This window comes from Cydia strobilella, chromosome Z (assembly GCF_947568885.1).
Source record: "Cydia strobilella chromosome Z, ilCydStro3.1, whole genome shotgun sequence".
NCBI lineage: Eukaryota > Metazoa > Arthropoda > Insecta > Lepidoptera > Tortricidae > Cydia > Cydia strobilella.
Genome location: NC_086068.1, coordinates 35,070,009 through 35,086,224, shown reverse-complemented (window position 1 = coordinate 35,086,224; position 16,216 = coordinate 35,070,009). Strand labels below are relative to the sequence as shown.

The window sequence follows — 16,216 nt, the reverse complement described above, 5'->3', positions numbered from 1 at the left end:
ACGACTTTAGATAATTGTTTACTATTGGTAATAATATATTTTTAGGAAAATGCAGGTTTATTTAAGATGGTTACTTTGTTAAGAAATATTCTATTGTAAGATCTTATTGAAGTGGATTAGATATGAATAAAAAGACTATTTATATACATATAGATATATATTTTATCTATCTTTGATTAAACTAAATGAAGCTTAGGTATTTGTATCACCTGAACGTATACGTCTGCACTGCACTAGGTAATATGTGTATCTTTAAGATAAGTATATAGTATTAATTTGTTTAAAACTAACTGCAGTTCATGAAACACGTCGAAAACAAAAAAAACGGCCAAGTACGAGTCGGACACGCGCACGAAGGATTCCGTACCATTATCTACAAAAACGGCAAAAAAATCACGTTTGTTGTATGGGAGCCCCCCTTAAATATTTATTTTATTCTGTTTTTACTATTTGTTGTTATAACAACAGAAATACATTATATGTAGGTGCAGGAATGGCCTTATCTTGGTTAGACATCGTGGGTGTTTGGGCGATGAGCTTGATTAAAACACTATGTGATCAACTAGCACTTTAATTTACAGGGTAACAACCAATAAATCACCAAATGTGACGCCCCATGGCTAAAGGTACCCTTTTCATGTGGGACGCCACAAATATTTACTAAATTCACACTCGTTATCAATTTAGGCAATAACTTAACAATAAATCAACATATATCCACTAAATTCACACTCGTTATCAATCCAGGCATGAACTTAACTAAATTAGGACGTATAATGCAACTATTAGCGATTCGTCGAGGACGTGGTGCCCGTGCGACCGTTGTTTTTCTTATTATTCAACTTGATCAGCGTTACGTCATAACGGTCGCGCGGCTACCATCGATACGACGCTTCGCTAGAGCGAACCTACTACAGCAGGCGAGCAAGTTCGCTCTTGATCAAATAGATGGCGCCACGTTGGGCGCCGTTACCTCACTACAATCGATAGAACAATCAGCTAGCGAATTCACTACGTTATCGGAGTAACTTCGATCTTATTTGGGTAGATGGCGCTACTGCTAAGCGCCGTCATATATGTGAAAATTTCAACTGTCTAGCTATCACGGTTCATGAGATACAGACAGACAGACAGACAGCGAAGTCTTAGTAATAGGGTCCCGTTTTTACCCTTGGTTACGGAACCCTAAAAAAGAGTAGACCACGGATGTAGATTTAATAAGCCGGATAGTGTACACTGGCCAAAAAGTGTGTCCACATGAGAAATCAAAGTGGGCCGTTGCATCTCTTTCTAATTAGGGTGACCATAAGTCATATGTATGTGGGATATTAGGATAAGTTGGAATGTGTCTAAAAATAAATAAATAAATGTCAGCCCTTGGCGTCCACTGTCGAACTCAAAAATGGTCACGTTTTTTCATTTGTAGTCTGCCTCTTTCGCACTTATGGTCTGTTCATATACGTGATGGCTTCCCTTTTGCACATTTCAGCTATTCTTTAAGCGTCATTTATAACATTTTTTTTTTCAAATTTGCCACCTTTTTCTACGGACGGAAATGTGTGTCCAACCTATAGAATCGATTACATACAGGTATATAAATAGTTTGAACCATTGGTTTCAGCAAAGATAGATATAACTCCGTAATAGATGGATACAGTCTAAGGAAAAAACGTGCCTCGAAAATCACGAAAATTTGATTCTCGATCAGATGGCGCCACTAGTTTTGCCCTACTCTCGTATAGAGGGCGTTGACGGTTTCGTTTATTATTTATAATTTTAACGCATATCAGTGAAAAAACATGGGTCAAAACAAAAAAAATACTAAACGCAAATACAAAAATCATTTATCCATATTTAAATACATTTTACAGAACATATGGTGCTACTTTCTTGCACTAGTGCGTAAAAGAGCACTTTTCGTGCATATGTCGAAAGTTTAAACGGCCATATATGTACTGTAAAACGTTGTACGATACACGTGCGAATAGGTAATTCGCAACTCGTGTCGATTTAAAACACTCCCTGCGGTCGTGTTTTAATTTATCGCCACTCGTTTCGAATTTCCTCTTTTCCGCACTTGTATCGTAAATAACTATTAACGTATTTTTATAAATCTTCATTTTTAGTTTTAAAGTATGTCGATAGATGGCAGTGAATTTACAGTGGGTACAAAATTTACTAGAGCGGTACTGTCATAGTAAATTTTGTAACCCCAGTAAATTCACTGCCATCTGTCGACACACTTTAAAACTTAAAATGAAGATTTATAAAAATACGATAAAATGTATTTAAATATAGATAAATGTTTTTTTTATTTGCATTAATTATTTTTATGATTTTGACTCATGTTCATGTGACTGATATGCGTTAAAATTGTTAAATAACAAACGAAACCGTCAACGCCATCTACACGACAGTAAGCAAAAACTAGTAGCGCCCTCTGAACGAGAATCAAATTTTCTTGATTTTCGAGGCACGTTTTTTCCTTAGACTGTATCCATCTATTACGGAGTTATATCTATCTTTGCTATGACAGTACCGCTCTATCTTATATTCCTCTTTGGTTTCAGTAATTAAATATTATGTATAAATGTGGCTGTAATATTTAAGGCCTTGGATTGGATTTAAATTTTGACAATTATGTTCGCTCTCATTACGTCAACCAAATAATTAAGCATGCCGAAATAAAGATATAGTACAATCGGATTAGGTCTAACCTCGAAATTCTTAGTTACGAAATTCCAAAGTTATGAAATTTGGTAAGTATGTTAATTAAGTCTCTTTTTCATGTCCACACTATTTGACATTTGGGGACGTCGAGGAACCGCAGCCATCTTGGAAAATGTGTACCATCCTGGAGAAATTTGCGTTTTACTCTAAATATACGTTCTCTATGAAAGTATGCTGTAAGGCCACATTAAAGTAGCCTCAAATCCAGTTAAACTATCGTGAGACATATTCCAAAATATTTATCAGTACGGTTTTTACTCACTATTATTTTTAGTCGCTTTTGGCGACGTTTCGGATTCTTTGGGAATCCATCCTCAAGGCACGAGTGTCCGCGGCGGTTGTACGTCGTGCACTGCCCGCGCCGCCCGCCTCGTCGCTCGTTGCGCACGCGCTGATGGGGCGGGGGTGGGGGGCGCGGGGCAGTCCGCAGATGGAGTCGTCAAGTGAAGGTCTGGTAGGGCGGCTGTATCGAACGAAGTCAAGCACACTGCACTCACTATGTCCCCGCGATCGTCACAACACACTTGCCGCTTGACCCTAGGTATTATAGGCTTCCATGCAGGTGGCAACATCCAGCCTCCGTCCCGATTGAAATTAGGGCGGCGTGCAATTTCAATCGCCTCGCGAATCTTACGCGGCACAAAACATTTATCTCGTACCAGTAATCTCGCTTTATCGAAACGAATGAAATGGGACGCGCCTATATCGTTTGCGTGCTCTGCCACCGCTGAGTTCCTGGTGTCCATGTTCTTTACGCTGCGTATGTGTTCCGACAACCTCGTGGAGACATTCCTTCCGGTCTCACCGACATACGCGCTACCACAAACGCGAGGTATCTCGTATACCCCCGGGCTCTCCAGCGGGTCCTTGTCCTTTGGAGAGCGCAGCAACTGCCTGACTTTGGTATGGGGATGGAAGATTGTCCTAATGCTAAAACTCCGGTGTAATAGGCGTCCAATTCTATCCGTTATCCCCTTAATAAAAGGCAAGACGACAGGTGCTCTCTTGCCGTAATGAACCCGTACTTGCTGCTCGCTGACTCTGTCTCCAATTGTACCCATTGCTCTCTAATACCTGCCTTACATGCTGCAGCTCCTCTTGCACGTACTGCGGGTCACATAGCCGTAAAGCCCTATTGATGAGCGCGCGTGGAACCGAAGACAAATGTGCGGGGTGATGGCGTGAGTTAGCTTGCAGGTACCGCTCAGTGTGTGTGGGCTTCCGATACACTTTATGAGTCAACCGGCCATGCTCGTCCCGCTGCACCAAGACATCCAGAAACGGGAGTGCCCCATTGCACTCCCTCTCAATGGTGAACTTAATCTTGGCATGCCGCGCGTTCAGGTGTTCGAGTAACGGTCCAGATCTTTGTGTGGCACTACAGCAAACACGTCGTCCACATATCGCAGCCACAGTCTGGGTCTATGTGGGCAACTCTCCAAAGCCCTTTGCTCAAAATCCTCCATAAAAATATTGGCCACCACTGGTGCTATCGGAGAACCCATTGTCACCCCTTCTATTTGCAGGTAGTGTTCCCCCCGCCACACAAAATATCCACTAGTGAGGCAAAATTCGATCAACTTCATGAACTCGGCGAGTGAGTCGTCGCGGCTTGCCATTCGTTTTATAATCTCGATCGTTTCCGCTACCGGCACATTCGTAAATAAGGAGGCTATATCGAAACTCACCATCAACTCATCCTCTTGCAACGTAACGCCTTCAAGTAGCTGCACAAAATGTGTAGAGTTTCGTACGAAACTGGACGTTTTACCCGTTAGAGGTTGCAAGAGGCCCGACAAGAAACGGGACGCCTTGTACGTGGGTGAATCTATCTGGCTCACAATGGGTCTCAGGGGCCAGTCGTTTTTATGGATCTTAGGTAGCCCATAAATCTTTGGGGTGGTGGGGTTTAATTGACGCAGCATTTTAGTCTGATCCTTGGCCGATATCGCACCGACTAAACTATTGAGCCTCGATGTTACACGCGCTCGTGCCTGAGGATGGATTCCCAAAGAATCCGAAACATGTCGCCAAAAGCGACTAAAAAAAATAGTGAGTAAAAACCGTACTGATAAATATTCAGCTGAATCCAGATTTAGCGCTTATACCCTTTCAGGGGATATTCTCTTAATAGGAAATTTGTAGGAATATGAATTCCACTTTTGTCTATACATTTGTACACGTTATAGTACCCCAATATCAATATTTTACTCGACTGCGACTTAAGCAGAAAGTAGGGTTATGGGTTTAAATACTGATAATCAGTACACCCTAGCTCAGGATACAGTACGGATTTTTTAAAATGACGTATCGGTAGATTTCTCTTGCCCTTCACAACCAGTTTACACTTGTTTTATTAAAGAAAAATCAATACAGCCGCCTTGAGAGGATGCCGAATATTAAATCATATTTTTACTTCTAGCGCCTAAACTATTGAGTGGATTTCAATAAAATAGACATCAGTAGATCCATAATTGGTACACGAGTGCTATGCAATACAAAATGTGACTCCAAAAACAGATTTTAGGTCTTAAATGGGGTTTAAACGATAGTGACAGTAACGAAATTTGACACCTACAATTTCAGAGATCCCTGTTTGCGTGTCATAAAATTGGAGCTTCGGGGACCACTGGGATCAAACGCCATCTTGATAATTTTTAAGAAAAAAAAACCGAATTCAATGGGGGATGACGCTGAAAGTTCACTTATTGTTGATGGTGCACTCTTAGATTCCAGACAATGAAATGAAAAAGACAGCATCTTTTGCCTAATTATGTAGAAAAGGAGGTAAAACCACCCACTTAGAATAGTAGCATTTCGTTTTTGTAAGGGTTGCAGTTCTAACCTAACCTAACCTACTTTTCTGATAGCATTTCTTTTCTGTAAGGGTCACAGCTCTAACCTTTTTTTTTTTTTGATGACCCAGGGGGAATCCTTTATGGATCCCACTGGCCCGGGAGAAGCCTAGTGGGTATGTCCGACTCCCACGGACTAAACCCCCTGGGGTGTTCCGCCGCGTGCTTTGTAGACGGGGTTTCGGGAACTCGGTTGTAGACCTCCGATACCCCGTCGGCGTTGTTCTTGCGAACCCATTCTTTACGGCCGCTCTAGCAGCTTACTTCGTTGAAGGCTCCTCGGAACACTCGAGGGCCTTCCAGCTCGAACCTGTTCATGCGGGTGATGGAACTCCCGACCCATCACCCGCTGGGTCCCGTTAAGGCGGCATTATCCTTGATTCGAAGGCTCTTCGCCGCCTACCTGGTCTCCTTCGGCGCTGAGGGAGGGAGTTCGCGTCATCCTCGCGCGATCGCTCTGCCGCTTCCTTTTGCGTTAGAACAGTGACGCTAAAGGAAGCCACTGCCGCCCATGCCTCCTCACTGCTGATCATACGGCGTATTAGCGCCGGCAGTGAGAGGTCTCCTCCCACAGCCGCGGACAGCGCAGCGCGAGGCTCTGCCCATGCAGGGCATACCTTGCGCGTGTGCTGAGCCGTGTCCACGGCTCCTCCATCACAGTGGTGGCACGCTGTCGTCGGCTCTCTTCCCACCCTCTCACACAGGTACCAGCCGAAGCAGCCGTGCCCCGTTAGGAGCTGTGTGAGGTGGAAGGAGGGTGCACCGTGCTTGCGTTCGACCCATTCTTTCAGAACGGGTCGAACAGCGGCCACCAGGTCCCGGCTAGCTCCCGGGATCTCCAGACGCTCCGACCATTTTTCATATAGCACTTCTCGTGCTTCTTCCCGCCACTTGCGAACTTCTTGAGGGGCGGGCCAGTTTTCCTCCCTCCTTGCTGCCAGCACCCGCCAATAGACCGCGGACTGAACCTTGGCTTCAAGGTCCCAAGGCGGGCTTCCGGCTAGCAGGCCGGCTGCTGCGTGCGAGTTATCGCGATACGCTCTGGCCACCCTGAGAGCTATGGCCCGCTGCGGCCGACGCAATAGGGCCGCACTTCGAGTTCCCAGGGTGCCCGCCCATATTGGTGCCCCGTAAAGCGCCATTGAGCGCACCACGCTCATATAGAGCCGCCTGGAGGCTCCTCCTGGTCCGCCCAGATTTGGGAGGATCCGCCCAAGCGCTCCGGCTGCAGAAAGCAATTTCGGAGCCAAACGCTTGAAATGTTCCTCGAACTTCCATCTACTGTCGAGAACGAGTCCTAGGTACTTCATCGTCGACCCGACGGCGATGGAAATTCCTCTCACGGTAATTTGGGCTCCCCCCGGTGGTTTGTTCCGAGGCCCGTGGAAAACCAGAACCTCGGATTTGTGCAGTGCGACCTCCAGACCTAGCGCCCGAATCCTGTGCACCACGTGTGCAACCCCTGCTGTGGCTATATAGGCGGCCTCCCTGTAGGTTTGTGTAGCTTTTCAATGCGGCCGAGCGGCCATGTCAACGGCGGGCCGTGGGGTTGCTTCACCAGGACGAGCTGACCCGGCTGGAGGTTAGGCTGTCGCGAGCGCCATTTGGTACGCTGCTGCAGGAGGCTGACATACTCGTGGCTCCATCTGGCCCAAAAGTGTTGGCGCACTTGCTCCATCCGTGCGTATCGGTGCAACTGGCTCGGTTTGGCTTCTTCGAGGTTTGGCGTTGGCAGCGAAGTCAACGATCGTCCGATCAGGAAGTGCCCAGGGGACAATGGGGACAGGTCGTGAGGATCGGAGGATAAGGGACATAAAGGCCTACTATTCAAAATCGACTCAACCTGAACAAAAATCGTCTCCAGTTCGACATATATGTGAAGTGCATATTACCAATTATTCTTTTAATGTGATATTTCGCGGATTTCACTGCGGCTTCTATTAAGCCACAGAAGTTAGGCGAATACGCGGGTGCGAATCTGAACTGAATGTGTTCATTAGCAAACGTTTCTGAGACAGAGTTATAAGAGCTATGAATAACTTGGCCTATTTCGTTACTAGCCCCCAGAAAGTTTCGGCCATTGTCCGAAAAAATCTCGTAAGGCTTTCCTCTCCTTGCAATAAACCGCTTAAGAGCCAAAATGAAACTTTGCGTGCTGAGATCACTGGCGAGTTCAAGGTGAACGGCCTTTGTTCTCAGACAGCACATTATGCACAAAAATGATTTTATTAATTGGGCTCCACGCCCTTTTTTACTTAAAATTAAGAACGGACCAGCATAATCAATGGCCGTGGATTGAAATGGGTACCCTGGCGTCACGCGCTGAGCGGGCAGGTTTCCCATAAGTTGAGTCGCAACTGCTCCTCGCAAGCGCTTGCAAGTTATACATGTTTGATAAGTTTTGCGCGCTAGCAATCGTTCGCCTATTATCCAATATTCTTCGCGAACGCTTGAGTGTAGCAGCTGTGGCCCGGTATGTTTTAATTGTTTATGGAAATGTCCATATATTAACTTACTTAAATAATGTTTACCGTCTAGAATTATCGGATGTTTTTTATCATATATATAATCCGAGTTGGATAATCTGCCGCCAACTCGCATAACACCATCTTCATTTAGGAATGGGTTTAAGGACAAGACCTTTGACCTTTTGCTTATAGGTAAATTATTTTTTAATAAATTTAATTCGTCAGGAAATGAAGTCTCTTGCGAATATTGTACAAGCTTAGTTTCAGCCGCATGCAATTCTGAAACACTTAATGGCCCTTGAAATTTATTCTTAGGCTGTTTACAATTATTTATAAATCGTAAAATGTACGCGACTGACCTTTTCAAGCGATTGAAGTTCGAAAAGTTTTCTAATTTAATAAAATCCATTGACGCGTTCTTTCTCAGACTCGCGCTCATTACTTGAACAGTGGATTTAACTTCCGGTATATTTGAATTTAATTCAATTGAATTGTCTTGAGAAGGCCAGTCACTTTCGTTACACTTTAGAAAAGACGGCCCTTGAAACCACATACCGTCAGACGTCAGCTGATCGGGCAATAACCCGCGACTAGCTGCATCAGCTGCGTTTTGACCAGACGGAACGTAGTTCCATTGAGCGCCGCGAGATAATTCCGTTATCTCAGACACTCGATGTAATACAAAGGTCTTGAGTTGCATTTTATTTGATTTGTAAATATTTAACCACGAAAGTACGATTTTCGAATCGACCCAAAAATACACTTTATCAATATTTTGCCGCAATGACTTCCTTATTTTGTCGTAAAGTCGACAGGCTAACAATGCGCCCAGTAGCTCCGCACGTGGGATAGTAACAGCTGGCCGAGCAGGCATGACCTTGGCCTTGCCACAGAGCAACCGAACCACTACTCCCTTATCGCTTATCGAGCGAATATATGCGCACGCGGCGTAGGCCAATAAGGAAGCATCCGAGCAAAAATGCAACTCAATATTTTCCGCCTCAGGTTGCAATACATAACGATCAATTTGGAACGAAGTCAAAATATTTAATCCGCGCACGATCTTATTCCACGTTTGCTTTATATCGGAAGGCACTTCATCCTCCCATTCCAGGTGCAATATCCAGATATTCTTTAAAAGTAATTTAAATGTGATTGTGCAAACACTTAACAGACCCAAAGGGTCAAATATGCTTGCAATCGTGGATAAGATAGTACGTTTTGTACACTTAGAATCGGCATTGTTTACATCTTTAACGCCCTTCGAGCAGCTGATTAACAACTTATCCGCCGCTGGGTTCCAACGAATTCCGAGCGTAGAACACTCGTCATTAAAGTCGACATTCGTTTGCTCGTTAGTTTTCCTCATCTTGAAAGAGTTGAATGCAATTAGATTTTATTTTACGTAAATTCATCTGCGCCTTTGCTAAGGTTTGTGAGACCGATGTTAAAATATATTTTAAATGGTCGGAACTGTCCGAGCCCGTAACTAAGTCATCTACATACATATCTCTCTCAATTATAGTTTTTATATGCGGATCGTCACAAGTCTTAGCAATTTTATATAAACATCTTATGCTTAAATAAGGCGAGGACGACATGCCGTAGGTAACGGTATCGAGGCGCAGATATTTAATGGGTTCCGTACTATTTTCGCGCCATAAAATGACCTGTAAATATCTATCATTTTCGTTTACTAGGATTTGGCGATACATTTTTTCAATATCTCCGATCAATACATATTCATGTTGACGAAAACGAGTGAGAATTGAAAAAATGTCATCCTGTATTGTTGGCCTAACCATTAATATGTCGTTCAACGACATACCCGACGATGTCTTCGCGGAACAGTCGAAGACGACACGACAACGTGTCGTGGCCGATTTTTCACGTAAAATTGGGTGGTGGGCAAGAAAATTCGCGACATCCGGTTTTTCTATTGGCGTAAGGTGCCCTAACTCTTGATACTCGCGTATAAAATCGCAATTGAGGTTGCCTTTCAAATCGTTTTTCTAAATAATGCAATCGTTTTTTAGCAATATGAAAGGAGTCACCTAATTTCTCGGGTGACTCTTTTAGAGGCAAACTCACGCAAAACCTGCCGTCTGGCAATTGGTAGGTATTTTCGAGGAAATGAGCTTCGCATGCTTCTTCTTCGGGTGTCCACTTCTCCTGCGGTGGCAGCTCCTCTAGTTCCCAGAACTTCCTTAACTGGACGCTGATTTCGTGGCTGAAGTTACAATGAACTTTATTGCCTAGCCCGTTATTATTATTTGACATAAAAGTGGTTGGACCGACAACAAGCCATCCGAACTGCGAGTTCTGTAGGAACGGTTTATTTTTTCCTAGCTTTATTTGTTCTTGTATAAGAAGACCCCAAAAAACGTCGCCCCCTAGTAACAGTTCTACTGCAGAGGGACGATAAAATGACTCATCCGCCAAATCTACGTTTTTAGGTATATTTAATGATGAAATATCGACCTCGTTTTCAGGGACTTCGTTGCCTACATCATCGACTACGGAGCAAATTATAGGTATTTTTATTGACCTATCCCTGGATTGCAGTTCTATCGTGCACCGTCGTAACGTTGTAAAAGATAATTTATTAAGGCCAAAGACCTCAGTCTCATATTCAAAAACAGGAAGATTTAATTTTTCCTGTAATGACCTTTTTATAAACGAAGATTCACTTCCACAATCAAGTAACGTGCGTACGCGATGGCACTGATTATTTTTGTTTACAATATCTACCATAGCCGTAGATAGCAACACCTGCGTTGCGTCCGACGAACAGAATGATATCGGAAATGCATTTTTTACTTGATTGTCACCTGCTGTTGAGGTACTAGCCTGAGAGGTACTAGGTACCTGTGCATTGTTTGGTACATACGTTCGATGTAATAATGAATTATGTTTACGTCCACATATTTTACAAGGATTCGCTCGACATTGAAATGCACGATGACCACCTCGAAAACAGACTGGACACACCTTTGACTTATATATTTCGTCACCTCTCACTTCTGGTGTCATTTCGAGAAATTTATTACACGTAGATATACGGTGGTCACCTTTGCATATCAAGCACGATGATTGAGGCGAGCTGGTTGTCGTTGGGTTCGAAGCGGCTGCGACAAATGTTTTTTGAATTTTATCTAATTTCTTTTGAGGCTGTTTCGTTTCAGGCCTTTCAAAGTGACTGCCGCTTCGAGCCAATGACTCCAGTATATCGGCCCTGCTACGAAGAAAGTCAGTGAACTCAGATAGCTTCGGCGAGTCTTCTAGACTGTTTCTTTTTTCCTCCCATTTTCTTAATGTGATCGGGTCAAGCTTGGAGGAGCAAAGAAAAACAATAAGCGTATCCCAGCAATCTACCCTCTCGCCGAGGCTCTCGAGCGCTCGTAAATTTTTTGTTACATTATCAATTAAGTTACGCAAACACTTATCTGACTCTCTTGTCAAAGACTCTATGCGGAATAAGGACTGCAAATGGTTATGAACCAGTTGACGCTTGTTGTCATACCTATCACACAATAAACTCCAAGCGACGGCGTAGTTGGCGGCAGATATTTCCAACGATTTAATTACAAGCGCGGCGCTGCCCTCAAGGGAGGTGCGCAGATAATAGAACTTATTTATGTCATTCACTTATTATTGTGCACAATAGACGCAAAAGTATCACGGAACTCAAGCCATTTGCCATAATTTCTATCGAAAGACGGCAGCTTAATTTGGGGGAGTTTAATATTAATTTGATGGCTTGAATTTCGGCTACTAACACTTCCATCGTCAGCATCAGCAAACCTTTGTTTGTGCATCTCTATAAATTCTTGCGCACAATTGATAAGATCAAAGAAATCGTTTTCAATCTGTATATTTTCAGTCAGCTGATCGTTATCGCTGGTTATCGATTCTATCTTTTCCCGTAAGTCATCAAAATTATTGAAAACAATTTCAAATCTGCTCAACCGCAATGCCAGCTCATTAACTTGACTGGAAGTAATACTTGTATTGCTCTCAAATTCCGCATATTTATTTTTAAACACAGTTACTTTACCCTTAATTACACTACGTTTTTTTAATAAATCTTTTAACTCTGCTTCAGACATTGTAATGAACAACAAGTAATAAAAATGTTATAAATACCGTTTAATCCGGCAAACCTTGCAGTTCAGATTCAAACCCGTGCAACGTTGATAGTCTTAAGAATGTGCTATCACGCCGATGGAGTGGCCGGTGCGCGTGATCCTTTGTTCTCCGCGCCGCGTGGCAACTGTCGGCCCGGCCGCTCGACTTGTTTACGCAAAACCTGGAATAGTCGGCGAGTGCAATAAGTACCTATGCAACTACAATGCAAATTTATTCTTTATTGATAGCTAAATGGCTATATGTAATTAAAGGGGTTTGATCTTTTACTTAAATGTCTTACGTTTGCATAAAAAAGGGGTAAATTTCACTAATTTTTTCTGTGGAATGGAGTTAGAATGAGTGGAAGGATGGAACGGGCACTCCCCTGAAATACGTAGACCAGCAGGCAGCAGGCAGGAGTCCACTTTGCCTCCACGTCACGCCTCCTCCTCGTGGACCTCGTGGTTGCAGGTTACGTTGTCCTTAAAGTTATTGCGCCTCCGCGCAATGTCATGTCTTCGGTCGCCAAAAATTATGTTCGATCTTCTATGAGGTTCTTTTCAATAAATTCACCTTTTATTATGTAACTAGTTTTTTAATAGCGTTTAGGAAATTACAATATATATATGTAAGTATTATGTGTGTTCGCGTGACCGCGCTCGGATCGCGTCTGGTTTTGGGAGGTGGGGCGCATCCAATGGTGCAGCCCGCTATCGGTGCACAGTGGGCCTTTTGTGTGTCTGAACACAGATTAAACCAACTAATATCATTAACTCCAAATCAATGTGGCTTTGTAACTGAAAAAGGAACGTCGGATGCTATACAAACTATACGCATATTACTTGAAAAGACAAAAACCAACAAAAAGAACTTACACATGGTCTTCATTGATTTGGAAAAAGCCTTCGACCATGTCCCTCGTGACCTTATCTGGGAGGCTCTTCGAAGTCAGCTGGTGCCGGAAAGCTACATCTCGTTAATAAAAGATATGTACACCGATTTGAAGACGCAAGTTGTGAGCCCAGCAGGTAAAAGTGATAGTTTCTCCATAACAGCCGGCGTCCACCAAGGCTCTACACTCAGCCCGTTGCTTTTCAATGTAACAATTGACTACCTCACGAAAAGTTGCCAAAAACCCGTACCTTGGAACATCCTTAACGCGGACGATGTTGCACTCATCTCAGAGGACATAGACGACCTCCAACACACATTTAACACCTGGATAGATGCACTTGAAAAAATGGGCTCAAGATTAGCAGAAAGAAAACTGAGCATATGTCGTGTGTGTTTGATGGCATTTCCGACGCCAACAACTTTGAGATCTACATCGGTGCAACAAGAATTCTTACTGTGTGCCAGTTCAAATACTTGGGATCTATTATCAGTAACGATGGCAAGATCGATAAGGATGTCACACATAGGACCACAGTAGGTTGGCAAAAATGGAAAGAACTGACTGGCGTAATATGCGATAAGAAAATGCCAATAAAAGTTAAAGGGAAAATCTATAAAAGTGCAATAAGACGGCTCGAATTGTTGGGCAACATGCAAACAACACATAAACAAAATGTATGTCACAGAAATGCGCATGTTGCGTTGGTCGGGCGGGAGGAGTCACACTGTTGGATAAAATCCGCAACGACAACGAGGAAGTTTTAAAGTCGCACCTATATCCGAGAAACTTAAAGAAAATCGTCTCCGGTGGTACGGGCATATCCTACGTCGCCCAGAAGATCATATGGTCAAGTTAGCCTTAAATTTGCCGACACAAAGGAGAGGAAGTGGAAGACCACCTGCCACTTGGCTGACGACAGTCGAAAAAGATATGAAAGATGTTAATACAGACGCTGAAATAGCCAAAAACCGTGTATTATGGAAGAAAAGGACAAGAAAGGCCGACTCCAAGTAAATGGGAAAAAGGTCAAGGAGGAAGAAGATCATATAAGTATTAGTATTTAATCATAATTTTTGTTAGTTTACTTTATTATGTTTATATATATATACAGGTACATACATAATATTTGACTTTTTTTTGTTCTATTTCTCGTCATAATTCATGAATCTATCCTGCACCAACATTTATGTCTCTGTTTGACCTAATGGTTGACTGGTAGAGAATGCCTTTTGGCATTAAGTCCGCCATTTGAACATTTTTCTTTGCTTGTGCAATAAAGTTTAAATAAATAAATAAAATATATGTATGCCTTTCACATTTAAGGAGTTCCCTCGGTTCCTCGTTTGATGAAGTGGAACTGCTGATGATGATCAGAACGGAACTCTTCAATGACGCATAGTTCACGTTTGGCGATTTGTCCTCTTCGTTATGTTTGTTAAGCAAGTTAGGTTTTCAAGAAACATTTTTGTCAAGCTCGAGTTCTGATGATGGGATCCATGAGGAATCGAGGGAACTACTCAAATGTGAAAGGCATACATATAGTGATTTTTGTATTTTTATCAACAAATCCAGCATTTCCATTTTAAAAAGTGACATTTGATGAAGTGGAACTGCTGATGATGATCAGAATGGAACTCTTTAATGACGCATAGTTTACGTTTGGCGATTCGTCCTCTTCTTTATGTTAAGTTTTTAACATAAAGAAGAGGACAAATCTTAAGTTTTTAAGACATATTTTTGTCAAACTCGAGTTCTGATGATGAAACCCACGAGGAACCGAGGGAACTCCTCAAATGTGAAAGGCATACATATAGTGATTTTTGTATTTTCATCAACAAATCCAGCATTTACATTTAAAAAAGTGACATTTGATGAAGTGGAACTGCTGATGATGATCAGAATGGAACTCTTCAATGACACATAGTTCACGTTTGGCGATTTGTTTTCTTCCTTATGGACCCAGACCTAAACTTGGACCCGGACTCGGACCCGGACCCGGGTCTGAACATGGACCTTAACTCGGACCCGGACCAGGACCGAACTCTGACCCAAACTTGGACCTGGACAGCCGGACACGGACCCGCACTCGCATCCGGACCCAGACCCGGACCCGGAAATGCTACTAGAAAAGTGGGTTAGGTGGGTGGGTGGCTTTTGAACTGCGGGGGATCGCAGGGGAAGAGGAGTGATGGTATTTCGATGCGCCACTCTCCCTATCCCCTGCGAACTTGGCGGGACCGTTTCGCTGTAGCGGCGTTGGTGGGGCTGCAGAGGAAGAGGAGTGTCGGTGTTACGATGTGCCGTTCTCCCTGTCCTCTGCAGCCGAGTTGTGGTTTTGCGGCAGAACCATAGACCTGATCTGTCGCCGGGCACCGGGGAACTTCCTGGCGCCCGTGGCTTCCTTGTGGCGGGCTCGGGGGGGTCCGCTACGATACAGAATGGAAGCCGAGGAGGAAGGCGCGTCTTACCATCTGGCGCGCCTAGCGTGAAGGGCCTTCGGGCATTCGCGAAGGAGCCGCGCTCGTGGGCGGCTGCCGCCGGTGGGGTCGCAGATGACAAGCGCAAGCAGCGTTCCTGTAACCCCACCAATAGGGCGGCGAGGCGGCATATGGGGGGTTTTTAGTGGGTACACCGTGGGCCTCATTAGCCTAGACGGGAGTCCCACATAACCACTCGGGTCACCCCCCGCACCCGGGTGGTATGCGTAATGCATTTTTCCCTCCTAACAAAAAAAAAAAGGTTAGAACTGCGACCCTTACAAAAACGAAATGCTAGTAGAAAAGTGGGTCGTTTAACCTCCTTTTCTACATAATTAGACAAAAGATGCTGTCTTTTTCATTTCATTGTCTGGAATCTAACAGTGCACCATCAACAATAAGTGAACTTTTAGCGGCATCCCCCATTGAAGTCGGTTTTTTTTTCTTAAAAATTATTTTTTCAGAATATCTGGGTTTAATGTGAATACTGTGTATGGCGAAACGAAAGCTTATTAAATTTCACACTAAAAAGGTATACACCACAATGTCCCAAAAACGAAGCCTTTTTCCAGAAATAGGGCTCAGAAGCTTATAGGCCAAGCAATAAGAAGGTATAGAGGGAAATGCTAGGAACACAATTTTTGACTTCGTAGCTTTGTTTGG

At 43.6% G+C, this 16,216-nt stretch overlaps 1 protein-coding gene across 1 annotated transcript; it reads left to right on the top strand.

Annotated features, from left to right (window-relative positions):
- The first annotated feature begins 12,818 nt into the window (after positions 1-12,818).
- On the top strand, positions 12,819-13,932 carry LOC134753743 (uncharacterized). The gene is made up of 2 exons (XM_063689681.1): positions 12,819-13,463; positions 13,762-13,932. Exons 1-2 carry the CDS (start codon positions 12,819-12,821, stop codon positions 13,930-13,932), a joined length of 816 nt encoding a protein of 271 aa, XP_063545751.1.
- Positions 13,933-16,216: the final 2,284 nt, after the last annotated feature.

Bases quoted from the DNA above. Each gene is read 5' to 3' on its own strand.
- LOC134753743 (XM_063689681.1), top strand. From the start codon at position 12,819: ATGTGTGTTCGCGTGACCGCGCTCGGATCGCGTCTGGTTTTGGGAGGT. The intron at 13,464-13,761 runs GTGTGTTTGATG...TGTATGTCACAG, and splicing joins GAAAACTGAGCATATGTCGT to AAATGCGCATGTTGCGTTGG.